The 26,967-nt window shown below is 35.2% G+C and overlaps 1 protein-coding gene across 15 annotated transcripts in view; it reads right to left on the bottom strand.

Annotated features, from left to right (window-relative positions):
• LOC113042388 (connector enhancer of kinase suppressor of ras 2-like) overlaps positions 1 to 26,967 on the bottom strand; it is a 76,872-nt gene that overhangs the window by 38,361 nt on the left and 11,544 nt on the right. For 8 of the 15 annotated variants that reach the window (XM_026201224.1, XM_026201226.1, XM_026201221.1 and 5 more), the window contains exons 2-5: positions 23,549 to 23,712; positions 16,085 to 16,287; positions 8,255 to 8,360; positions 2,070 to 2,111 (exon numbers count right to left, since the gene is read on the bottom strand). In XM_026201224.1, the coding sequence (XP_026057009.1) occupies positions 2,070 to 2,111; positions 8,255 to 8,360; positions 16,085 to 16,287; positions 23,549 to 23,712 (515 nt within the window). The remainder of the gene's footprint in view (positions 1 to 2,069; positions 2,112 to 8,254; positions 8,361 to 16,084; positions 16,288 to 23,548; positions 23,713 to 26,967) is intronic. The other 7 variants (XM_026201230.1, XM_026201235.1, XM_026201227.1 and 4 more) reach the window with 1 other exon arrangement.

The raw sequence follows: 26,967 nt of genomic DNA, 5'->3' as shown, positions 1-26,967 counted from the left end.
TTTATCAGTCTCCCCTGTACTCTCGGCCCCTTTTCGTTCATTATCTCAACAGCGTTATATCAAATTCTCAGCGATTATGATCAGATTTCACCTGTCTGGGATATTGGTGTAGTTCACTCAAGGTGAAGGAGGTGGGAATCGATGTTGTTTCATTTCCTGTTAACCACTGCACTATTCCTCTGCTCTCCACTTTTCTCTCAACAAGCTTTTTACTGGCTCGAATGTAAAGTAAATTACAAACCTACTGAGACTCTCAAGAAACTTTTCAAATACAGTAAGCAAGAAGCAAAAAGTGTTAAAAAATTGGAAATATATATCTATCTATCTATCTATCTATCTATCTGTCTGTCTGTCTGTCTGTCTGTCTGTCTGTCTGCATGTCTGTCTGTACCTACCTACCTACCTATCTAGAAAACATTACTACATAGCTATATCTATGTACAGCAGCAACACTATTATCATGCTTAGCATTTTTCACTTTGCTACTAGATTTGCAAAACATGCACCTGGATTTCTCTGCCTAGTATGACTGCAATTATATTGCGATTTGTATTTGCATTTTAGGGATCTGTAGCACTTTAATTCACTTTGTTTTATGGTTTCATCTCTCTCTCTGCTTCTGCTTTCATCTGGTGTCATTGGTGTTTTTGCTTCTCCTCCTACAGCCGGTAGCTGAGGTGGGGTGGTGCTGGGGAATGAAATCTGCTGCTAGCAGGCACAATGTGTAGGTATTTATAGCTGTGGGACTCAGTGAGAATGACAGCTGTGCCCAGCCCAGCAGTCTGTGGCGACAACAGGACCTGCCACACACACTGTTGTGTGCCAGTGTGTATGAGACGGGAATCTCACAAAGAGCCTTGCTGTGGCTCTCCTGTGACTGCAAAGGGAACTTCACCTCACGGTTTGAACTAGTAAAATACATGTTCACAAAATGGTTACCTACAGCAACAAATATAAAAACACTGAGATGAGGAATCATGTCTTTTACATGAAACAAAAACAACTATTAAAATCAATCAGCGTTGCGTTCAAAGGCTGAGATCACTGCAAAATAAATAAATAAAAAGTTGTGATCAAAATGTATATGCATTCATTTGAATCATGTATTTTAAATGATTCATCAAAAAGAATTCCCTTAACTAGAAGTCTGTATGAGAGTTATACTTTAAATAATGTGAAAACAATATAACATAACATAACATAATATATAATCAGGAATTAAATGATTCTTATCCTGAAAAAAAGTGTACTAACACCAAACAAAGAAAAAGCGTTATTTAATGTAAAGATTATTTCACTATAAAAAAGATCAAAGAAGATTCTCTGGGGCCTAAAATGCAAAGACTTTAACAATCACTACAGAATGATGACTCAAATGACTCAAACATTTAAAGCATCTATTCAAATCACTGTGTGCTTATAAAATTAGTCATCAGGAGTTTACGTTTTATTAATTATTTGGTTTGGAAAAGTTTATTTCTTAATTGGCAGGGAGTTGGTTGAATATAATATAATATAATATAATATAATATAATATAATATAATATAATATAATATAATATAATATAATATAATATTTGTATAGTATATATTATATTATATTATATTATATTATATTATATTATATTATATTATATTATATTATATTATATTATATTATATTATATTATATTATAGATTTGAAGATCTTAAAATGGTCCTTGTCTGGGGAAAAAACTATTAGAACAGCACTTACAGTAACTGGAGCCTCTATTTAGCCTTAATTTACAACTAACCTGAAATAGTGACATAGTGCAATCTAAAAATAGATTTATTTTTACTGCAAAAAAGATCAAGGAAGATTCTTTGGGGCCAAAAATGCAGGCACTACTGAATGATGACTCGAAAGAATCTGTTTGGTAAATGGTTCATGTAAAATGAACATTTACAAACAGGCAGAGAGAGTATGTGTATGAGAATCCTCACAGTACTTCCTGTAAATGAAGAAATAAGGGCAGAGCTCACAGGAGAAACATTAGAGCTCATTATCAGCATCATATTGCAGCGTAAACCAGAAGAGAAACACTTACCACATGGAGGATCTTATTTTCGGTTTCATAGACGGTGCAGTCCTGCGAAGAGGAAAGAGTAAGATATTACTGCCATTTAAAAGAGTGTAGGCCTCTCACGTACACACTCACCCACACAGAGCGCTTGAGAAAACATTTACTGAGCAAAGTATCTCTGCAGATGGGATAATCTACCAAACAGCTGGGTCACTGTGTTCAGAAATGGCTTTCTCTCTCTCTCTCTTTCTCTCTCTCAGATGCTGATCTAATATAGGAAGGTTGAACAGAGGAGAGCCCCGGGCTCAATTTAACATTCAGGCTCTGATGGAGACATTTCAAGGAGCTCCTGAGGTTCCCGCTGGGGGCCGGGACTGCTGTGAAAGTCCATGGAGAAATAGCAAACCTGCAGTGTGACTGTGTTTGTGCAGGTGTCATATACAATAAGATATAAACAAGCAGACAAACGTGAAGCAAACTCCTGCAGTTATTTGCTTGTCCTTTGGTCATAAACACCAGTTTTATTAAGTACATTGATTATTATTAACTACCATAATCTGAACATAATCTCCATTGGAAATTCGTCGGGCAGTAAAACAATTGTAAATTTTACATTTCCAATGAAAATACATCCATTGATAGAAAAACTGCTCCGAAAAGGTTACTTTAGAATAATGATACTGTATTTGTTTTAGATGACTTTTTTAAATTATGCTCTTTAGAAATTTATATTATAATTCACTGCGTTTTGGCAAAAAATATTAAGAAGCACAACTATTTTCGACATTGTTGATAAGAAATACTTATTGAGTGGCAAATCACCATATTAGAATGATTTCTGAAGGATCATGTGACACTTAAAGAGCCAGTAAGATGAAAATTCTAAGCTTCCTATCACTGTTTATAAGTCCTGTACATTAGGTTTAAATCCATCCAAGGTTAAAAAACATTGTCATTTTGTCAAAATATCATTTTAAAATTACCTCAATTCTCAGAGATCCCCAAACGGTTCGCGCGAATCTGTTCAAAAGATTCAGTTTCCTTAAACCCCACCTTTCGGTAGCATACTGTGTTCTGATTGGTCAACTAACATAGTCAGGTTTGATTGGTTGTTCCGCACACACCTTCATGGTAAACAATGCGTTAGCATCTTTTTGGGGTGAATTATGTCTTATTCCTCTCATCACGAAGCAAACAGTAAAATAAAAAACTTGAACAGCTGCTTTTTCTTCTGTGTGGGTGTATTCAAGCCGCGCACTTCAGTTTGAATCTGAATAGCCGTTCAGCGCGGGGGCGTGGTCACATTACATATAATGAAGGGAGACGTGAGACATCGCGTTGTTTTCGTATGGATTACTTTATCACAGAATATCTGTTTTCGGCAGCACTTGTTTAGTTTTAAAGTAGACATGTCAAGCTTTCTATAGATATCTCTCTCATGTCTCTTCGTTGAGTATTCACGGAGTTACACTTCATTTTAATGACGTTTTTGTAAATAAAGATCAGCGCAGACAAGCTGCAGACAGCAGACATACTGATACGGGAGAAAACAAACACATAACTTCATAATCATACTTCGCGTTGTGATTCGGAGATGCTCGTTGGTCTAAATAAAGTTGGTAATGAACCCTCTTTCATGGCCAAACGCTTTGAAAATCCCGCTGTATTCACCGAGATTAGAAAAGCAGTCATCAGTGAAATGTTGTGAACACAACAAGGATTTGTTGTACTGCTCTGGTATTGTGGTAAAAATGAATTTTAGCCATTGGTTCTTCTGATCTTCATTCTTTGGCAGTGAAAATAAAACAAACTTGCCTTTACAATTAAAAACACACTGTCTCCTCGACATGATGCTATCACTCCAAACAGAGCGTCTGTGTGGGGGGGTGGGGCAGGTCAGAGTTTCGGCTCTCCCAAGACGGTAGGCGGAGATTATTATGCAAAGTTGCCCCCACATAGAGATGGGGAAAAGATTTGAAATCTATAATGACTCGTTTCAGCGATTCAGAGTCGACTCCTTACTTTAGAAGCCAATAACTTTATAAATCGTGTACTTTTTGGTTTAATTACTTTGCACATTGTTTACACTGATGGACAGCTACATCATACACTGTAATACAGGTGATTTTTGATTTCCCATCTGTGTGGCTCTTTAAGACTGGAATAAAGGCTGTTGAAAATTCTACTTTTGACATCAAATAAATAAATTAAATGTTTATATATATTCAAACAGAAAACAATTTATTAAAAATAGTACTGCTACTGTAATGTTAGTTACTGCTACAACTGCATATGAATATATTATAAATATAAACATATATATTAAAAATATACACATATTTATAAAAATATGTGTATAAATATGTTTGTATATATATATATATATATATATATATATATATATATATATATATATATATATATATATATAATATGCAAAACACAATATTTTAAATACATAAAAGTCATAATCAATTATGTAATTGATACAGAGCAATTCAATCAATAAAATCCTTTTATTTTAATCAAATGAGGAAAATAATATTTGGCTGAAGGCACAATGCAATGTGCAGCAGTTTGGTAATTGATTATAATGGAAGTGACATTTGACATTTTTACTGAATAAGGCATAATGTAGTGCTGTTGTGAAGCAGGTTTTTTTTTTCTTGTTGGAACCAAGTAAGTCATTTTATATTCTTAACAGTCCTGTATTATTTCATAAATGGTCAATGCATCATATATATCAAACAAAGAATATGGTATAACTTTCTATTCATAGAGCAAATGGCTTTATCATTCAAAAAAATGACACTGTGAGCACATTTATTCCAAGGACAGACAAACAAGATCATAAACCCTTATATCATGTATACAGATAAATTGAGCATTTATGAATTATTAAAGAAGATCTACTGAAGAAACTACATCACCATCACCATGGAAACACCCACTCTGCTTCCTGTATCCATCACTGACCCCCAAACCTAACAATGCCCAGTAGGAGGACATTATTTTTTTTGGTCCTTGAAATGATATGTCTCCATTTTTTGCAGCATCTTACCGAGAGGGCTTATTTTCTGTCATCGTCTTTGGTGCTCTCACCTGCACCTCTTCTCTTTCATCACAATAAAGTAATAACCAGCCCTCACACCTGAGACACTCGCACAGCCAAAGCCTTGAGAGAGAGTGAAAGAAAAGAGCGTTCCCGGCAAATGAAACCGCATTGATTCACTTCCCTTCTGAGCACCTCTGAGCATCTCTGTACCTATTCTCCAGTGCTGTCACTCAAGCCATGGATCATCACGCAGAACGCCAGTGTGTGTGTGACTGGAGGCACGCATAAGACACATGCATTCTCACAAAAAAAAATCACACAAAAAATTTAACTCTTTTATTTTTTAAATGTTTCAGTTTTTTTTTTCAATTTATTAACCCTCACATTGTTCCAAATCCAAATGACTTTATTCTTTTACACAAAAGAAGATTTTTGAAGAAAATGGACAAGTGACTGGAGCTGTCAAGCTTTAAAATCACAATAAAATTATCAAAAAAAAAATGGTTCTATAAAGTTGCTTTAAAATGTAACAACACTTCACAATATTACTGTTTAACTGTGCTGTATTGTTGACCAAATAAATGCAGCCTTGGTGTGATTTTTGAAAACATTTTTTTAATGTACGAACTAGAGTATTTTAAATGTAATGTTTTTATTGCTAAAACTGCATAGAAATATGATTGAAAATACATACATACATACATACATGCGTACGTACATACAAACATAGAAATATTATACCAAAATCACATCAACATATTTTGATGTACAAAACACAATTAACACAATGTCACAAGTTATCGGTTACTTATAGTAGTTATTTAATAGTTCATACTCGCTCAACACATTATTTTTATATTGGCTGTTATGCTGCAGTTAGTAAACTGAACTCAATTTCCAGATTAGTGTGATTTATGAACAATTTATATGGATTGTCTCTGAAAATTTGATTAAATGATTCATTGAAAACATCTGACCCAAAAGAACCATTTATTCACAAATCAAGCATTGCAAAACGTTCCAAAGAGAGCTCTGTGGATGAAAAATATTAAAGATAGTTAACCCAAAAGTGAAAATTCTGTCATTAATTGCTCACCCTCATGTCGTTCCAAGCCTGTTAGACCTTAGTTCATTTTCTGAACACAAATTAAGCTCTTTTTTGTTTTTTGTTTTTTGTTGAGGAAATTCAAGAACTTTCTCACCCTGCATAGACATCAATAGAACTGTCCCTAACATGACCCAAAAAGTTGTGGTAAAGCGACAAAGACTGACACGGAAGAGAATGCATTGAATAGTCGTTGTTTTAGTTTTCTTTGCACACAAAATGTATTCACGAAAATTCATACCATTATGGTTAAACTACTGATATCACATGGAATATTTTAGCGATGTCCCAACTACACTTCTGGGCCTTAAACGTGGTAGTTGCATTGCTGTCTATGCAAATACATTGATATCTTACTTTTATTTTTATTTTTTTATTATTATTATTATTTTGCAGCTTGGAGCAGCCACAGACCTTATTCACTTTCACTTAATTGGGAACAGCTGTGTTTCACAAAAGACAGTACGTTTGGAACAACACGAGGAGCAAATTAATGAGAAATGTTCATTTTTGGATGCAATATTACTTATTAAATTATTAAGTAAACACCACACAGAGCCAGACAATGAGAGAGACAAACACATCCAAACTAAAGATTGAGATAGATCACAGTGATGCCAGCAGGCAGCGCTCATCCATACGGTCTACAGTATATAAGTTACAATGTGATAGTATAGTAATGGGGACTGTGGACACTGAAGCTTTTGTTTAGATGTTTGTGGCCATTGATAGAATACAAGCGACCGTCTTGGTCAAGTGCCCTGGTGGAGAAATCAGATGGTCAAGCAGGTTTTTGGAACATACTAGGCTGGTACAAGATTGTCTACCAACTAAGTCAGGTTCCAACCAGCTGGTGATCCATCTGGTCGGCTAAACCAGTTTAGATTATCTTGGATCAGTTAATTACCAGTTTGGATCAGGTAGAAACCAGCTATATACACACCTGCCAAATAGGAGAAAGAGGAATCTGTTCTATTTTGACCTAATCTCTCAGGGGCCGATTAGGAGAAAGGGCCCCTGCTGGTCCTGAGCGCTCAATACTAGTTGCATTAGTTAAGATTAGATCCAGATCTCTGGCTTCAATGCTGTAATCTGTCCTGGATTAAGAGAAAGGTTGTGTGCAGTGTTTAGGCTAAACTGGCTGTGACAGACTCATCCATTTAATGCTGCTCTTGCTGGCCATGATCTTCTGACCCTTAATCTGCTGGGTACACAAACACACATGCTAACACACACGCATATCACTGCAGGCAGGGGCCTTGAATCCCTCTCCTTTCTCAAATTTCTCTTTTGTCTGACATGGTTATTTCACACTGATCGCGTTTCCTTTCCTGCTATGCTCTAAAAGACTACATTACCCACAATGCACACTGCCTCAGTAGCAAATGAGATGTAGTCCTTGACATCCTTGACATGGAAACAAAAACTTACACTAATTTATTTTGTTTTACATGAAAATATATAGCTGCATTTGTATTTTATATTTTTTATCACTCACAACATTTAATGTTGAATGATGAATGGGAAAAATTGACATTTAGTCATTATTTACTCACCCTCATGTCGTTCGAAACCTATATAAGTTTCTTAAGTATGTTGAATACAAAAAATATATATTTTGAAGAATTTTGAAGAATCAAACTGTTGTTGGTCCCCACTGACTTCCACAGTAGGGAAAGAAATACTATTGAAGTCGATGAAGAACATTGACTGTTTGATAACCAGCATTCTACAAAATATCTTCTTTTATGTTCAACAACTCAATTTTAAACTCAAAGAAATTCATACAGGTTTGAAACGACATGCGGATGAGTAAATCATGACAAAATGTCAATTTTTGGGTGAACTATTATTCTTTTAACTCAATGTAATTGCTAATTCTACTTTGAAAGTCCTTCTCCATGCCAAGAGTAGAGGCATATATGACCTACATCAAATAAGAGAATTAGACTCATCTTTTTCAATCATGAGTGTTCATGTGAGTTTGCTGCATCTCATACAGACTGTCAAAGCGTTGATCTATTTTGTTTGGTTGGTGAATGTCATTACCTGCTGTACTATAGTAGTGAGTTCCAGGCACAGCTGAATCACGTTGTTCCTGGTCACGGAATAATCTGTTACGGCAGCAAATGGTGACCTGCAAAAGAAGTAACACCTAGAATTAACCATTAGATTATTCTTAGAGCCAGACCCACAAGACGGACAATTTGAGTGTGTTTGCAAATTCTAGACGTGTATATGCTATCCCTATTGACTATCAATGTACTCCAGACCCAGTTTCTCACTTCCTGTGAGTGACGAAGTGAATGTGGGTCGTGTGTATTGAGGCTGTGTGCTATATATACAGGGCTGTAGGAACATTGGTTCATCGTTTCCATCCTGTGTCTAAATATTCCTCTTAGACCGCTGGGAACACCAGCTGACGCACGCCCAGAAGCCCCTCACAATTTAAGAAACTCTAACAATCTTTCACCGCTGGGCTACAAATCATTCATTCAAAGACCTCACAAGCACTCTTATACCACCCGAACACACTAAACTCGCTTTCCTAAACAGGATTTGAGATGCAGCTCTCGGCGAATACCAAATCCCCCTTCAAAACTCCGCTCCTAAATGTCAGCGGCTTCACTTGACTCCCAAATATCCCTTCGCGGTAGATAAGTGCGCCGACAGCGTCCGACCTCGGTTCAAGGACACCTGTCAGCAAGCATGGACGCAGTGGTCAGAGACTGCATGGGAAATGTCTGGAAAAAACCTGAGGGGATGGAGAAAGAGAACGGGAGGGAGAGAAAAGACTAAATGTGAGAGAAAGGATAGCAAGAAGTTCAAAACCAAGTCATCCAGGTAGAGAGACAGATGCTAAAATCTATGCATCTCATTCAATTCTCTCCAGGACTGAGTAGACTTCATTACATCCAACCTTTGCTCTTTTGAAGCATTTGAGCACATGCCACCATCTGGACACGACGGCTCCAGGCTGTCAGGAAATCCATCAGTTGGGTAAAAAAGACCACTACCATCTCCTCAAGGCCAGGCCTTAAAGTTTTACCTCATCCTGCTCCAGTTTTTCAATCAATGCGTGAGAGTCTGAAAGCTGGTGTGTGCTTGTAATTGCTTATGCGCTGCTGTCTATCTTCAATTCAAATATCCTTTTACACCCGAAGAGAGAATCAGAATACTTTCAGCTCCCATCTGAACAAATCAATGAAAACGCATTAGCACTATTAATGTCAGGGCATTTACATTTATGCATCTTGCATATGCTTTTATCTAAAGTGACTTACATTGCATTAAAGGTAGATATTTATGCAGTTCACAATCTCCCTAGGAATCAAACACATGACCTTGGTGCCACTAGTGCCATGCTCTATAGTTTGAGCTTCAAGAAAGAAATAAGAACTTTTATCTAAGAAACAATGATCACACCATTACAAGATAATCTATAGGTAGTGATGCACCCTTCAAGAAATTTGAGGCTGGTACCAATAATGGATATTTTAACAGTTATTGGCCAATAACAATAATTTAATAGATTTTATATAGATTTTATATATTTATATTTATAGAACCCATCATTTTACATATATATGTACACTCTAGACATGTGCCGGTATTCGGTAATGCAATATATCACGATAATGAATATGCACGATATTGTTATCGTAGGCACTTTTGAATACCGTTAATACATTACAAATTATTAAGAATTTGGGATGCATTTTAAGAATACTTTTCCCATCAACTGGTCAAAAGGCACAACACCGATGTTTGCTGCTTGAAAGATGCGTGTGCGCTCTGATGTAAACAAGCACGCATGAGAAGCACATGGGGGAACACGTGAAAGATGCACTAAATGAATGCACATTCATTCTTTGACAGCAGATGGCGCTAAACTACAGAAAATGCAGCTGTTACCCTGGAAACGCCATAAATAAAGCAGCTGCTATACTATATAAAACATATTTAAATAGATTTAAATAGCCATCCAGACTTGTGGATTTGCTATGGTGTTCATCACTGTGACAAATACTTAAATATTTACTTAATACGCTATTAATCTTCAAACTTTTTTTTACATTTTAATCTGGACTTCAGGGCTAACTATTAGGGCTTCATTAGTTAACATTAGTTAGTTCATTAGTTAACATAAACTGCCAATCACAAATTTCTGAACATTCAGCAATCTTATTTAATAACACGTTGTTAAAATCAAAAGTTGCAACTGTGTTATTTAATGATCTAACATGAACTAAGATTTGTATTTTTTAACAAAGATTAAAAACTTCTGTAGCAAATGTAGCTATTGCTAATTGTGAATGTTCATGGTTAACTAATGAGGTCTTATTGTAAAGTGATACCTATTGGTCTTTATAGTTCTTTTGCACTTTAATCTGTGTAAAATGTTTAACTTTATATGTTTTTCTGTATTGCTTATTTTTTAAGTTATTTTTGTTATAATAAAAAAGTGGTAACACTTTAGGATAGGTAAAACTTGCTAACTATTAACTATGACATTTCTCTCAATAAATTCTTAATTTGCTCCTTTTTAATAGTAAGGTGGTTGTTAGGTTTAGGTAGTGGGTAAGATTAGGGATGTAGAATAAGGTCAAGTAAAATAAGGCATTAATATGTTCTTAATTAGCACTAATACGTGGCTAATATTCTAGTAATATACATGCTAATAAGCAGCTAATATGTGTTACCTATTATAAAGTGTTATCAAATAAGTTATTAAACCTGTTATACTGTATTATGGCCAACTAAATTTCAATATCATGATAATACCGAATACCATGATAAAAGCATTAATTGCAACATGAAAATTTGATACCAGCATATCCCTAGTACACTCACTGGCCACTTTATTAGGTACACCTGGCTAGTACCCGGTTGGACCCCCTTTTGCCTTCAGAACTGCCTTAATTCTTCATGGCATAGATTCAACAAGGTGTTGGAAACATTCTTCAGAGATTGTGGTCCATATTTACATAATAGCATCATGCAGTTGCTGCATATTTTTCGGCTGCACATCCATAGTGCAAATCTCCTGTTCCATCACATCCCAAAGCTGCTCAATTGGATTGAGATCTGGTGACTGTGGAGGCCATTTTAGTAAAGTGAACTCATTCTCATGTTGAAAAAAACAGTCTGAGATGATTTCAGCTTTGTGACATGCTGCATTATCCTGCTGGAAGAAGCCATCAGAAGGTGTGTACATTGTAGTCATAAAGGGATGGACGTGGTCAGCAACAATACTCAAGTAGGCTGCGGTGTTTAAACAATGCTCAATTGGTACTAACGGCTCCAAGAAAATATCCCCCACACCATTGAGACATGGCTGGATGGCTCCATGTTTTCATGTTCTTTATGCCAAATTCTAACCCTACCTTCTAAGCGTCCCAGCAGAAATCGAAACTCATCAGACCAGGCCAATTTTGGTGAGCCTGTGAGAATTGTAGCCTCCGTATTCCTGTTTTTAGCTGACAGGAGTGGCACCTTTTGTGGTCTTCTGCTGCTGTAAGCCATCTGCTTCAGGGTTCCATGTGTTGTGCGTGTTTTATTTTGATTTTAAAATAACAGAATTTTTAAAGAAAGTTACTCTGTATTATTTAGTATCAAATGCTTATTCAGACCTGAATTTGAAGAATGAATGTGAAAACAGTTGAGTTGAATATAAGACAAAAACTTTAGGGCTTAGTTAGAGTAGATGCCAGATATAAGTGGCAAAACTAAAATTGAGGCTTTGAGGAATACAAGCAGAGTGTGTTTGATTGGACATTTAGTCTTTTCACTAATTTCAAAAGGGGAAAAACGACAAATGTTTAGTTGCCTGAATTATCAAGTCAGTATGGATTGTACTCTGACTATGATCTATTACGCATCTTAATGTAAGTGACGGAACCTCCTTCGCATTCCAATAAGCCGCTCCCACCTGAAGTTCCACCCACAGTGAAAGAAAATGAGGGAAAGTCCACTACAAACCCAAGAGAAGCAGCCAGATACCATTAAAATGATGATCACCAACTTGGCAAATGGCAGAGGAGAGCCAGTGTCAGGCTGGATGGATATGAACCAATAACACTTAAGGGACCGAGACTCTCAAGTCAGTCGTAATGTCTCTTGGCTTCAGATCCATTTACCTGCGTTAGTGTAACTCCATTTCTCCCTCTCTCTCAGAGTTCCTTCTGTTCTTCCACTATGTCTGCAGGGGAGACGACAGCTCTACTGGGGACTCTTTTGGCAGAGAAGAGAGGCCGGGGAGCGTAATTAGGCCAGCATTAATGAACGAGGGGAACGGGGCACCCCTCCCAACTGGTGGCCTTGTTCCTACAGCGTACGGTCCTGATTATGGGCACTGAAACTCTGAAACCTCCCTAACCCAAACACTGACTGGCTACAAGTTCACCTTAGTCAGTAAGCTGATGTGGATAAGTCCTCTCAGCTTGATCCCAATCCAGACTGCGCCAATGTGAACTGTGTGTGATACAGACGGCTCTCAGCTCCAGGATCAGAGAGTGGGGTGGCGGGTGCCTGGGAAAAGCAATAGAGAGATGCCGTTCTCAGCAGGGTGAAGTCGAGAGGATATCAAATGCTGTCTGATGGAAAGAGTCCTACTGGGCGGTGCTGTCCCAGTCCAGGGCTTTACGCCAGGCTCAGTACCATAGGGATCTGGACAGAATCAAGCAACTGGGTGCCAAATGGATCATTCAGCACAAACCACTCGCCTGATTTACCTTCATTTCGAGATGGAAAAGTAGAAATACTGCAGCACTACAGTCTATGACTTAAGTGTCTTATGAGGTGCTTAATACTGACAGTGATTTGCTGCAACAAAGTGACAGGAAACGATTCATTTGCAATGAGAGCCGGAGAAATTTCTAGCAAACGAGAAGTGATGCAGTACAACAACAACAAACTGAAACTACCAACCATGTTTGCTACAACAAATCAAATATATTTTTATTTGTGTAATGCATTTGTGACCCTGGACCATAAAACCGGTCATAAGGAGTCACATTTTATTTAAATTGAGATTTATACATCATTTGATGAAAAATAAGCTTTCCATTGATGTATGGTTTTTTAGGATAGGTCAATATTTGGCTGAGATACAACTATTTGAAAATCTGTAATCTGATAAAAAAAAAAAAAATGTGTGTGTGTCTATGTATATATATATAATCTGGAATCTGATTTAAAAAAAAAAAAATGTGTGTGTGTGTGTGTGTATATATATATATATATATATATATATATATATATATATATATATATATATATATATATATACATATATATATATATATATATATATATGTATATATATATGTATATATATATATATATATATATATATATATATATATATATATATATATATATATATATATATATATATTGATAAGGTTCTCATTAATCCATATTACTAATCAAAAATTTAGTTTTAATATATTTATGGTAGGAAATTTACTAAATATCTTCAAGGAAAATGATCTTTACTTTATATCCAAATGATTTTTGGCATGATTAAAAAATCTATAATTTTGGCCCATACAATTTATTGTTGGCTACTGCTAAAAGTATACCCGTGCTACTTTTGGCTGGTTTTGTGGTCCAGGGTCACATTTTTATTTTTGCTATAAAGATTTATATTTTTTTTAACTAATTGTACTTTTTAACAAAGCAAAATGTTGTCAGCTTTTCTCTACAAAAAATTAACAAGCTGGAATTTTTATACAACTACAATCTGACAATTTAGACAACATTAACCTAGTGACAAATCATCAAAACTTCCAATGATGTACCATTTATGATAGAAAAGTGAGTGGTTTTTGGTAAAGAATAAAATTCTTGAAACATCTAGAATAAAACAAATAACTGTACTTAATATATCTATCTGTATAGATAACTCAAGTTTTTTTTTTAAAAGATAAGATAGATAGATAGATAGATAGATAGATAGATAGATAGATAGATAGATAGATAGATAGATAGATAGATAGATAGATAGATAGATAGATATTATATTGACAGCCTTCAAATATTGTGTTGGACAGTGGGGGGCTTTTAAGTCAAAAAGGTTGAGATCCACTGACATAGAGAATCAATGGATGTGATGTTTTCAGTGAAAACTGAATTTCTTCAGATTCTTCCTCACAAAAAGCACAAAAAATCCATGTGGACCTGCATGTGAGAAAAAAATTGCAACCACTGAACAGAAATGTTCAATTTCTCATTTTCCTTACATATCACTCTCTCTGAAACACTGCTCATCAATACATCAGAAAGAAACCACAATCTGAAGACAACCGTACATGAACAGAAGCCATGTGGTTAAAACCTTGAACCCAAAGAAGCTGAGTTACAGAGAGAGAAAGAGTCTGAGTTATATAAGACCTCTTCACTCATACTTGTACCTGATTGCTGAGAGGAGGAACACAAATCAACATGATTGAATCTGAACAGACAAAAGCTGACCTCGCAAACACTACACAAGAGACCCCAAGTCTGTAATTTCTGCCCACCCTGCCACACAAAGTGTCACTTCAATTCTCAGTGCCATCCCTTGACTGGAGGGAAGACCATGTCTGACATGATTTACACAAACAGGAAATGTTCCTGGATCAACACCCTCTGCTGTTCCTGGAATAACACTCCAGGAATCACAGCCGCATCTCTGAACCTAAGCCCAAAATCAACGGCCTGGGAAGGAACTACAAGAGATGCTGATGCAGGAATACATCTTAAATCCATACTAATCCATAGAAAACAAGAATAAAACTCTCATAATTTCACAATGTACAGTCAGTCTGAGGTCAGTAATACATCTTAAATCCATACTAATTCATAAAAACCAATACTAAAACTCATAATTTCATAATATACAGTCAGTCAGGGGTCAGTAATACAGTACATCTTAAATTCATACTAATCCATTAAAAACCAAGATTAAAACTTATTATTTCATTATGTATAGTTTTGGTCAGTAAGACTTTATGTTTTTGAAAATACTCTATTCTGCTCATTCAAGGCTGCTTTTATTTATTGCATAAATATTGTGAAATATTGTTATAATATAAAATAACAGTATAAAATAACTATTTGAGTGTATGTCATTTATTCTTGTTATGGTAAAGCTGCATTTTGATCATCATTACTCCAGTCTTTAGTGTCACATGATCCTTTTAAAATCATTCTAATATACTGATTTGATGCTCAGGAAACATTTCTAATTATTATGAATGTTGAAAACAGTTGTGCTGCTTAATATGTTTGTGGAAAACAGTATACATTTCTTTTCTAGATTTTTTCATGAATATGACATTCAGAAGAACAGCATTTATTTGAATAGAAATCTTATAACATTAAAAATGTCTATAATGTCACTTTCGATCAATTTAATGCATCTTATCTGAATATGTTGTACTACTTTTGTAGTATTCAAGATCTAATTGATCAAATATATAAATGTCAGATTATTCACTTAATAACCTAGCTAATCTAGTTAGCTGCATCTGTAGATCTATCACTATCAGATCACCAGAAATCTCAGTCAAAAGTTACTCACGTCACAACAGCATTTCATCTGAGATGATAAAACTCTGGAGCTCAGAATAAACCACCTATTAACCTTTAAGGTCATTTTTAAAATATTTATTTGATATCAAATAACTTTTTCCATAGTGTTTTTCAGAGGAGTTAATTTCTAAGGAAAAGGGCGACAAATTTGGCTATACTCCAACAAGTAATTCTTTAAAAACTTGAAACATCAATGCGGTTGAATTTGAAGTCAATTAAATCGAATATGTGTTTAATTATGTTAGTATGTATTAAATCATGTATTGATTTGGTGTGTGTGTGGCTCTTAGCAGGACTAACCTATCGAGCCAGGCCAGAAGGCTCTTAGCAGCAGCGATGAGGTCCACCACAGATGTGAGGAAATCGTTGGGCAGCTTGCGGGTCGTCCGGCCGTCGTAATGACCACTGCGTCTGCGGCCCGTGATGAAGTTCTGCAGGTTTTTGGCAGAGGCATTGAGCTTATGAGAGAGAGTTTTCAGGTTTTCAGTCTCCAACCCGTAGTTCTGTCAAACAGAGATAAAGACAACGAAGTGTTTTAGAGACAAAACTGGTTGGCAAACAATTGCAGGAATGACTCAATCAGAATTGCTTTTCGTTTTCCCCGCTGTTCTGTCTCCATTTTAGATTTACAATTCTCCTCTCTATGTTTTCAATTTCAGTTTTATTGCGCTTTATAGACATGACAGAAGTTGTACCCTGTGTAAACGGCACAAGTAAAACTAGAAAAGGAAAGTTTGTTACAGCAAATTCTCAATGTTAATTGCCTGAAGAAAATAATGTTTTTAATTAATTTAATATTAATTTAAAAATGCATTTTACATTTGAATAATTATTTGAATATAATAAATACAACTGTATATTAATTTAATATGAAATAAATTAAATTAAATTGGTTAGGTCAGATTAGATTAAACATGAAGAATAAATTGTAATGAATTACAGTGAGCATACTTTACATGCTCTCTCTCTCTCTCTCTCTCTCTCTCTCTCTAACTCACACCCTCAAGATCACTCAGAGATCCTAAATGAATATCCAGCACCTGACAGAGAGAGAGAAAGACTGAGTGCTTCAAATGCAGAGGTGCGTTTGAGTGGGTGGAGGCAGAACATAAAGTTCAGGCAATGAATAATGCACAGAGAGTCTCTGCTGCCACATGATAGGAGCTTACACACGCCACACTCCGCACTGAGATAACGCAATCAGCTCAGACAAATCTGCATATCTAAATCTGACAAAAAATCATGTCAGAACAAAGCCAAAAAGCACATTTTAGTTTTCACATATAGATGTTTACTTCTATAGACACTTTTCACACACAAAGCTTGTATGTACAAAATCCCACAAAAGACTCAGTAATGTGTTTACATGCTCATGCACTACAAATCATCTTGCACTGTTCCCCAGCCAGCAGCTTGACTTACAATGTTTCTCTTTGCACATGTATAGTACTATGTGAAGCATTCGTATAGCCTGTATATATTTTTATTAGCTTATGTATAGGTAAACATTTATATAAAGTGTATTTATAGTCAAAATCTGTCAGTAGGTTAGTTGTGTATAGGTTTATACTGTTTTACTAAATTGTTATATGTCTGTCACCGTGGTCCTTTGAGGCACTGAATTTCGTTTCACTGTACTCAACTTGAACTTGAACTAAGGGCCTCTTTGGCGTATCTTAAAGGAACACTCCACTATTTTTGAAAATAGACTCATTTTCCAACTCCCCTAGAGTTAAACAGTTGAGTTTTACCGTTTTCGAATCCATTCAGCCTGCACAATGGGTGCAGCAGGTGCAATGATATTACACCGCTCCTGAAAATAGTTCCCAGCAACTCTGCAACAACACAAACTAGCTGGGGACTATTTTGAAATGCTGCGTAATATCATTGCGCCTACTGCACCCATGGTACGGCATTAAAGTGCCTTGATTATTACGCCATAATGAGAGTATAGTTCCCAGTCATATCAGCCCAGAAAATCTCAACTTTTTTATTTTCCATCTGTCTTAGTATATGAAGTAACTACAGAAGAGTCCAGTTTTAAATAGGAAAAATATTGAAACTCTTTGGTCATTTTTGAGTGAGATGATCTTTGCTAAGCTAAGCTAAAAGCGCTCCAGACCAGGAGATCAGCTGAATGGATACGAAAACAGTAAAACTCAACTGTTTAACTCTAGGGGAGTTGGAAAATGAGCCTGTTTTCAAAAATAGTGGAGTGTTTCCTTTAAATCGAAATTGCTGATGTGTGTTTTTGTGTCAGAGTGAGGTCGCAGCAGGTGCCTTTGGCAGAGAACCAAATTACCTTGTTCCTGCATAAAGAGCACTGATCAAGGGGCAGAGACTGATCAAATGCAACATTATGCACATACATTCAAGAAAAAAACACAAATTTGTTTTTCAATCCATTGACTTTTAACTCTAACCGTAACCCTCACAGAAAGCTTTTTGCATTATTAGAAGGTGATGTACATTATACAGTGACCTGGAGGGGACATGTTCGGTTCAACTGGTGGGAACGTGAAATAACGCGGGCACAATATATTAATTTTTGGGAACGTCATATTAACTTGTGGAAACTTTATAATATGTCAGGACCACAAGATCATTTTTCTTATGCTGTGGCCACACGTTCCCAAAAAAGGAAGATGCCTCAATAATATGTAATTGCTTTAAATATTCTTTATTTGTTCGTGTTGTGTAATTCTGTGATGAAACCGATTGCTGACGAACATTCTGAGGTGTGAATCGTCAATTATTCCTTACGTATTGCTGCCTACTTTTGCCAGGACTCTCATATGAAAGAGATTTTTAATATCAGAGAGTCTTTTCTGGTTAAATAAATATTAAATAAAAAAAAATAATAATAAAATAAAAAGATAATAACATAAAATAAAAATGAACCCTATAAATTGAAAAACCAGTAAATTGAAACTGAGATTTATAAATAATCTGAAAATTGAAAAACAAATCTGGAATCTGAGGGTGCTTTACAGTTGTCCAAATTAAGTTCTTAGTAATACATATTACTAATCAAAAATGAAGTTTCATATTTTATTTTGTGTTGTTTTATTAATATAGAAAATAACAGTCACCATATATAACTATTTTTTATAAAGAGTTGCTCACAAAATATGTTCATGGATTAATAAACACAATACATCTTATTTAAAACATACAAATGGAGAACGGTATCTGTGAGGGCTGTTTAGGGGCTGAAGATAGAAAACATCATTAATTCAGCATAAAACAACAGAAGTCAATAGAATGTGCACACCATGATAGAAAAACTTGTGTGTGTCAGTATCTCCTCTCACATCAGTAGGAGATCGATGAGAGTAATGTGCTCCATTTTGTCCGAAGAACAAATCCGACACACACTCACTCACAAAGTACCAGTACAGGTAATAAACACACACCTGGAACACTATAACAGGTTTGTACAACACACAGAGACACACAAAAGACATTAATCAGCTTGTGAGTGGAGGGAGACGGGGGGAGCAGACGATGTTGGGGGGATCGACGCTCAGAATCCTCCATGCTAATCTGTTTAGAAGCTCTCTGCGTGAATGCAGCTGATAACACACCACAATGGCAGAATGATAAAGCAATATGGAGGGGAAGAGCGAGATAAACAAATAAGTGAGAGAATGACAGCCTTTGAGAGTTTAGAGAGGCGGGAAAGGAGAGAGTGGGCCGCTCTGTGTCTCTGAGGTCAATATGCTGTCAAACAATAAAGACTCAACAGCTCTCTGGCTTCCATCAATATTTGTGTGAATTTGTGTCTGTGATGGTTTCAAAGACACCTAACAGTGGGGAAACGATACCTTAGTGAATAAATACCATGCTCACAAGGCAATGCTGCAAGATGCTTCATTGTTTACAGTGTTGAAGTCATTTTCTCTCAGCAAGTTTTGGTTTTGAATGAGAAAGTTTGCGCCATTGTTCTTTCCTTTACCTTTTTTCTCTAAAGTTACAATTCTGTCATTATTAATCACCCTCTTATTGTTTCAAACCTGATTTATCAAGTCTTGAACAGTGTTATTTTAGTATTACAATTTTTTTTGTTCATTGGTTTGGTACTATTTTCACAAAGGTGTACATTTTCATAACTCTTAGTACAACACTTCAAACTGATCACTCTTGCAACACCACTAGTGATTCTTCCAGAGCCTGATCTCATGATTTCATTGTATTTGCACATATTTTCATTCATTCAATCATTGTTTCAAAACATAAGATCATTGTGATATGTATTAAGAACATTTGAATTAATCACCAGAACACAACAGTATGATCTTCTTTCAATTTAGTACTTTTAACAATCATTTTATCCAAAAGCAAACAATGCTAGATTCATGTTTCAAATCACCTTTGCTGCTGAAATAATTACAGTAATAATGGCAATCACTGTCATGTTAGAAAATATACTCATTACCTAACTTTCATATCTCAGATCAAATCACTAATATTTGTAAAAGTAGTTATCCAGTGTGTTATCAAAAGGTGTGATGAAGGAATGACATGGTTATAAGGTTTTGTGCTAGAACAGAGTTTACTGTCAATGCAGTAAATGTCCTCACTGTGTCATATGACTCAATCTATATTCTAGCTGAATATTTCAGATGAAGGGTAATGCTTCTATATACAGTATCACATGGCATAATGTAATGTAAAATGCTGTATTTGATGCCATCTGTCTCCCTTCTTTCGATACATCTCTTCTAAATCTCTGATCAGTTCCTCTCCCTTGTGTCCTGCTATATGTCCACAAATAGCAAAACACATGGTTTTACAAATGATGGCGCCCTCAAAGGAAGGTTTTTTTTTTGTCATTGAACCCAAAAAGCACAATGACTTCAGATATTGCCATAAAATAGGGTTAACCTGAGCTACTGTACAAAATAGTGGTTATCATCTTAGATAAATCACTTTTACTGTTAAAAATATTCAGTGCATTTGGTTACAGTGAATGAAACAATTACATAGAAGAAACACTTATTTTATGTAGTGAAAGTGATATTGTGTGATAGTGTTTTGTACTAAAACTCCTTAGGAATATGCTAAAATGTGTGAAAAAAAGTGCATCAATTGAAAGTGTATCCAATTGCTTGTGAAAATTGTGCCAAAGCAATTAAAATAAAAAAAAACTGTAATTTGATAATTACAGTATTTATTAATATTTAGATTTAAAAAAATATATATTTATGTTTTCAGTTTCATTTTATTTTTTAGTAAATTTGTTACATTTTTGTCCTTTTTATATACATTTTCTTCATTTTATTTCAGTTACAGTAATTTTCATACTTCAAGTTACTTAAAGTTTTTTGTTTTGATTCACCTAATATTAATATTTTATTTAATTTAGCTTTATATTTAGCTTTATTTCAAAAAAATTTATATAATAGTTATAGTTAACAACAACAATACGGGCATGCCATATTTAAATGCTCATACTGTAAATACAATTTGTTGTATTATTTGTTGATGGGTATTCAGTAACACTAACTTCAACATGAACAAATGCAACACATATATTTCAAATAGTGTTTTCTTTTCATCTTTCATTTATTGAAAGTTCGATTTTGAATTTCTAATAAGTTTAAATTGGACATTAAATGCTGCAGATGAGATCTGAGACAGTGACCTTTAAATTCAAATTCTATCATTTGGTCACCCTCATGTTGTTGCAAACATGTTTGACTTTTTCTTCTGTTGAATATAAAATCAGATGTTTTAATAAATGGAAGTTTTGTTTGTTTGTTTGTTTACAAAAAAACAGCTTGTTTTGCAGAAGAAAGAATGTCATAGACGACTGGAATGACATGAAGAAGAGATAAGAGCAGCAGGAACATTCTACAAAATATCTAAGTTGAGTCATCTTTTATATGAAATCCGAGATATACAATATGGCTAATTTCATACGCACGTGTCGACAGGCTGACATTCACACGGGCCGTGAAATGTGAATGTCATCAGCTCTGATTTGGGATCAGTGTTCAGAGCAGATAGTTAGAGAGCACAGCAAACTCATCTATTTATGATTAATGCTCTCCTAAATGTCAGCAGCACAGGCCAGTGGTTCACAGGCCCTCACAAAACCTCACACTCATAGTTCACCTAATGTTAACTCTACACTCAAATTCAATCTCAGGAAAAGACAACAAGGAACATAGCTCTTAGAAAGACAAGGTGAAGTGAAGATAGAAAAAAAGAACAAAAGGACAGGTTGAGGAGAGACTCAGGCTGGGCGGCACGTGAGACAGCTCACAGGGACGCGATAAACATCATCCTGTCGTCTGTTCCCTCTCGTCATGATGCTGACATTCTGAAAGCGTGGGCTGGTAAGTCATTGTTTTAATACCTCAACTGAGAGATTCGAGAGAGAGGAAGAGGAAGAGAGAGAGAGAATTAGATGGAAAGCTAGTTATTAAATGCTACATAATGTAAAAGGCTCAAGCGGTGCAGAGCAAATTTCAGCTTAAATCCTTTTCCCATCTCCCACACTGTCTGTACTCTTGGTACCTTTTTGAAAATCATTTTCAAGCCGTGGAACATCACACAGCAATAAAAATTAATCAAGACACACACACACACACACACACAGGAGTGTGGATACAGATTAAGGACACAGGAACAAAGCCACCTGGCAAAAAGACACATTTAAATACTACTTGAGTGGCATTTTGAGAACAAATCTGTGGAAATCTTTCCCAGGAGAACATTATTATTATCTTAGAAAATTAAGGCTGACTTTTAAGAGAACATGAAATGACATTTGCAACTTATTTCATCTCTGTAAAGTATAAGTATTATTTTATTTTATATTTGTTCATATTATTTTAATGTTATATATATATATATATATATATATATATATATATATATATATATATATATATATATATATATATATATATATATATATATATAAATATATATATATATATATATATATATATATATATATATATATATATATATATATATATATATATATATATAATTATTATTATTATTATTTATTTTTTTAAGTTATTCGATTTTTACATTTTCTGCTTTTTCCATCTGATATATAGTATAAAATAAGATTATGTACATTGATAATATATTTAATTAGAGCCACAGATTAGGTTTTTGTGTGTGTTTTTTAACATTCATTCATATTATTTTAAATGTTTAGTATAATTTTTTTAAATGTAAGTTTAGTTTGTTAACTGTAAATAATTTTTTTATTTTCTTCTGATATAAGTGAAATAAGAAATATGTAATTTTTAATTTTATTAGTTTTTATATTAATTTTAATATTTTTATTTTAAGTACTTGATTGTTACGTTTTTCTTTTTCTTCTGATATGTTAAGCAAAATAAGGCCAAGTAAATTGATTTAATAAGTACGTTGAGTCACTGGCTAATTTTATTATTAGTTTTTTCATATTTAATTATATCATTTAAACTTTTTATTATTATTATTATTATTATTAATTTTCAGTTATTCCATTTTTTATTATTATTATTTAACTTTTTTGCCTTTTTCTCCTGATATATTGTGTGAAATGAGACCTGTCAAGTCATTAAATAAGTAAATAGAGTCATTTTCCATTTCAACTACTGTAGTCTTTTCAGAATGTGATACTGTTTTTCTCAAAGTGTTCTTGATATATTTGTCAGTGTGGTGCAGTAGGGGACTCAGTGTCCACCAGCTGACGGGGTGTTGAACAGCAGATGAAGGATCAAGCACATAAAGGAGCGTGAAGACTCTCACCAGAGCACACAGCAGGTCCACAGCTTCCAGGATCAGCTCCTGGTGTCCGATCCGGGATACGCCCAGATCCTCCAGCTCCTGATGGGTGATCCTTAGCAGCTGGTCACCTCCTACCTTCTCCCGTTCAAAGTTCTTTATATACTGCTGCAAGCAGTCATCCAGACCTGTAGGAACATCAAGAAAATATCAGCAATCTAGGCTCATTCCTAATTTGCATCGGCAAAATTAGAACACCCCAAAGTATGTGGGATTTACTGCATAGCAAGTGCCCAAATGGTAGGGGATAGTGCGGGAAGATGTCCTTTATAAGACCAGTGTACATTACTACTATATTGGAACATTTAGAGGTGAGTGTAGGATGTACAAGATGATGATATATCATAAAAGTAATAATAAAAGTATCTAATATTACCCACACCTCCTTGCGTGAAGATACTGGTAAATTAAGCAATGACCTGGTTTCTGTTAGAGAGCCCATGAGTCATGCAGATGGTGCTGAACATTTAATAATTGCTCATCAAAGTGATAACAGTGGACAAGTGCAAGGTTTCTGAAATAAATATTTATGTATTTTCTGTTAATTAATTTCGAAAACCTTTCACTTGATCACTATTAATGGTTTAGGCAATAACAGAGTAATTTAGACTTCTGCATTGTGCATGTACTCTCACCCTCAGGCCATCCAATATCTAGATGATTTTGTTTCGTCATCAAAACATATTTGGAGAAATTAAGCATTGCATCACTTGCTTACCAACGGTTTTTACTTTTAAACAGTGCTTTCTGTGCATATTTCTTTCCTGATTCAGAAGAGAAGACTTTTTTCAAGCAGTATTATGGATAGAGGACTTTAACTGGAAGCAATGGTCTGAGACTAAAAACATTTTGTTTCTTACAAACATTGTTTCTTTCACTTATTTTTTTTATTTCACCAAATTTGTTCTGAAGAAGAAACAAACTCATCTACATCTCGGATGGTTCTTTTTTGTGATAACTTTTCCTTTAAAACAACGTGATTGATAATATATTATAACCATATCAGGTTTGTGCATGTCAAAGGTCTGTGCAGCACAAAATCTTAATAAATGCATCTGCTTCCGACTCTGTTTACCCTAAAATCAGTAACAACTAAGAAATGCAATGGATGCCACACTTACACATGATGACTGACAACCTGTATTCCACCCTAACTATGTCGCATATCCATCAAACTGACAGTAAATGACAGCTAAGCCACATCGCAACCTTCCTATGTTTGAACGAGAAGTAGGCTACATTTGATTAAAAGGGAACATAGCTGTCCAAAAAAGCTGCATGTAAACAGAATTTGTGATGGACAGAAACAGTTTGTTTAAATGAAACCAGAACTTCAGCCATTTTGAGATCTATATCAGTCTAGAAAGCTCTGTGTCCAGAATAAAAACCATCCTAAATCAAATCAGAAATGATTGCTGCACCGTCTACAGTAATGCCTCTGAAAACCAATAGGATGCGCACTTAAATCAAAATAATAAAGCTACCGTCAGCTCTACAGGATAGATGTGGCTACGAAAGCTATAAATACAGAGGAATAGACTAATAAAGAATGAGTGATCTAGAAAGTTTCGAAAACACCACCATTCACAACTGTCACCATCAAACAGGTGACGACACACACTCTCCATAATGCTACACACTTGTTGGACTGCATTTGTCAGTCTTGGGCATTCTGTCGCCCAACGGCACGTCTCACAGCAGCCGCGCTCTCCGAACAGCTGCTGTTCGACACAACGTACATAACTGCAGGTGTTACATATTTTGCTTACAGCATGTGCATGTGTTTATGATAGTGTACGGAAGAAGGAAGGTCATCTAAACTCTTTTTAATCTCACTAGCTGCCCTTAAATAATTAAATCTAATGCAACTATCATCATCCAGCTCATTAACAGGACGGGCCAAAACTCATTGGCCAAGTCAGCAAGAATAACAATAACTGTCATTACTGTTCATAAACAATATCGTGCTCATTAATGAAAGACTGCATGCTTCACTTGTTAGATAATTAGTTGGCGATCTGAGGTCTGAATTGAACTGCTGAAGATGAGAATCTCGAACGTGAGATGACTAACTTCTGCTGATGCCATGACTCTGATTCACGTACTAGACAGGTGCAGTGAACAATTAACTGCTAGCTAATGTTGTTAATAACGATCTGTGGGCAACAGGATGAAGTGATTTAGAATGAAAATAATGAAATTAATCCCACAGCTGATTTTAAGAATATACCTGTGACAAGACTGTTCCCTTACATAAATTTTGGCTGATACTTGTAGCCATTATTATTTGAAAACTTTGGTTAAAAAACAAAAAGATTCTTTCTCAAGCACCTTTAAATCATATCATATTACTAAAGAACTTAACTTCTGTTGTACTATAAAGAGATTTTAATCCTATTAAGAAAACTTTTTTTTTATATATATATATATTCTGAAAAAAGATTTCGCTTCCACCAATATACATGCAAGAACAGAGAAAAAGATGAGAAAAACACACTTAAATGAGCAGACGCACAGAGCAGCAGTCTGACACACTGTTATCAGACAGCAAAGGTGCCCCCTGCTTACACTCAAGCAGCTTGCAAATAATTCATCACTGTAGTGGATTTATTAACGAATCTGAGGTATTATTTACAGATCATATATTCTGTCCTGAACAGGCCCCCTTGTCTCTGCAAACCCTCAGTCATACAGGGGTATTAGAATAGCCTTGCTCTGTTACAGTGCATTATTCATTGCACACAACCTGCTCTTCTGACAGGTAGCTCAGTAAAAATGCAGGGAAGGGGAGAAAACGCCAGAAAATGGGCCAAAAGGATATAAAGAAAAAAGTTTAGCCTGAGCACTTAAAATATCACACATATTAAACACCTCCCCGGCTTCCCATCATTGAATGAAAGAGAAAACGATCTGGTAAAAAGCTCTAGAGTTACTGATATCCAGAACCCTCCCAACTCTCCCAGACGCAGTCTAAGTAATGTCATTTAGTCGTGCTCTTCCTTCAATATTCTATTCATCTTCATTCTTCATCTCATTTCTGGCAGCCGTGCTGTGCATTATGCAGACTTGGTGACCAGTGAAAGGGTTGTCGTGACAACCGTTCAAGGCCACAAAGTGCTCAAGGGCTTATGGGAAACTCACAGTGTTTCCCTGATTTGTTTTAAGGCTGCTGTGGTGATTTGTGCAATTTAATGATACACAGATAGCCGTAATGGAGTAACTACTTTGAAACTGTTGATTTCGAAGCTACAAGATATATATATAATTCAAAGCAGTTAAACTAATCTTTAGCTACATATACAATACTCAAACAAATCATTTAATCATTTTAATTGATTAATTCACTGAAATTACTCAGACCATTAAAAGCTCTAAGAGACTGT

The sequence above is a fragment of the Carassius auratus genome, chromosome 24 (assembly GCF_003368295.1).
Source record: "Carassius auratus strain Wakin chromosome 24, ASM336829v1, whole genome shotgun sequence".
Classification (NCBI taxonomy): domain Eukaryota; kingdom Metazoa; phylum Chordata; class Actinopteri; order Cypriniformes; family Cyprinidae; genus Carassius; species Carassius auratus.
Note: the sequence above shows the minus strand (reverse complement) of the source record. Positions and strands in the feature narration are given on the sequence as shown.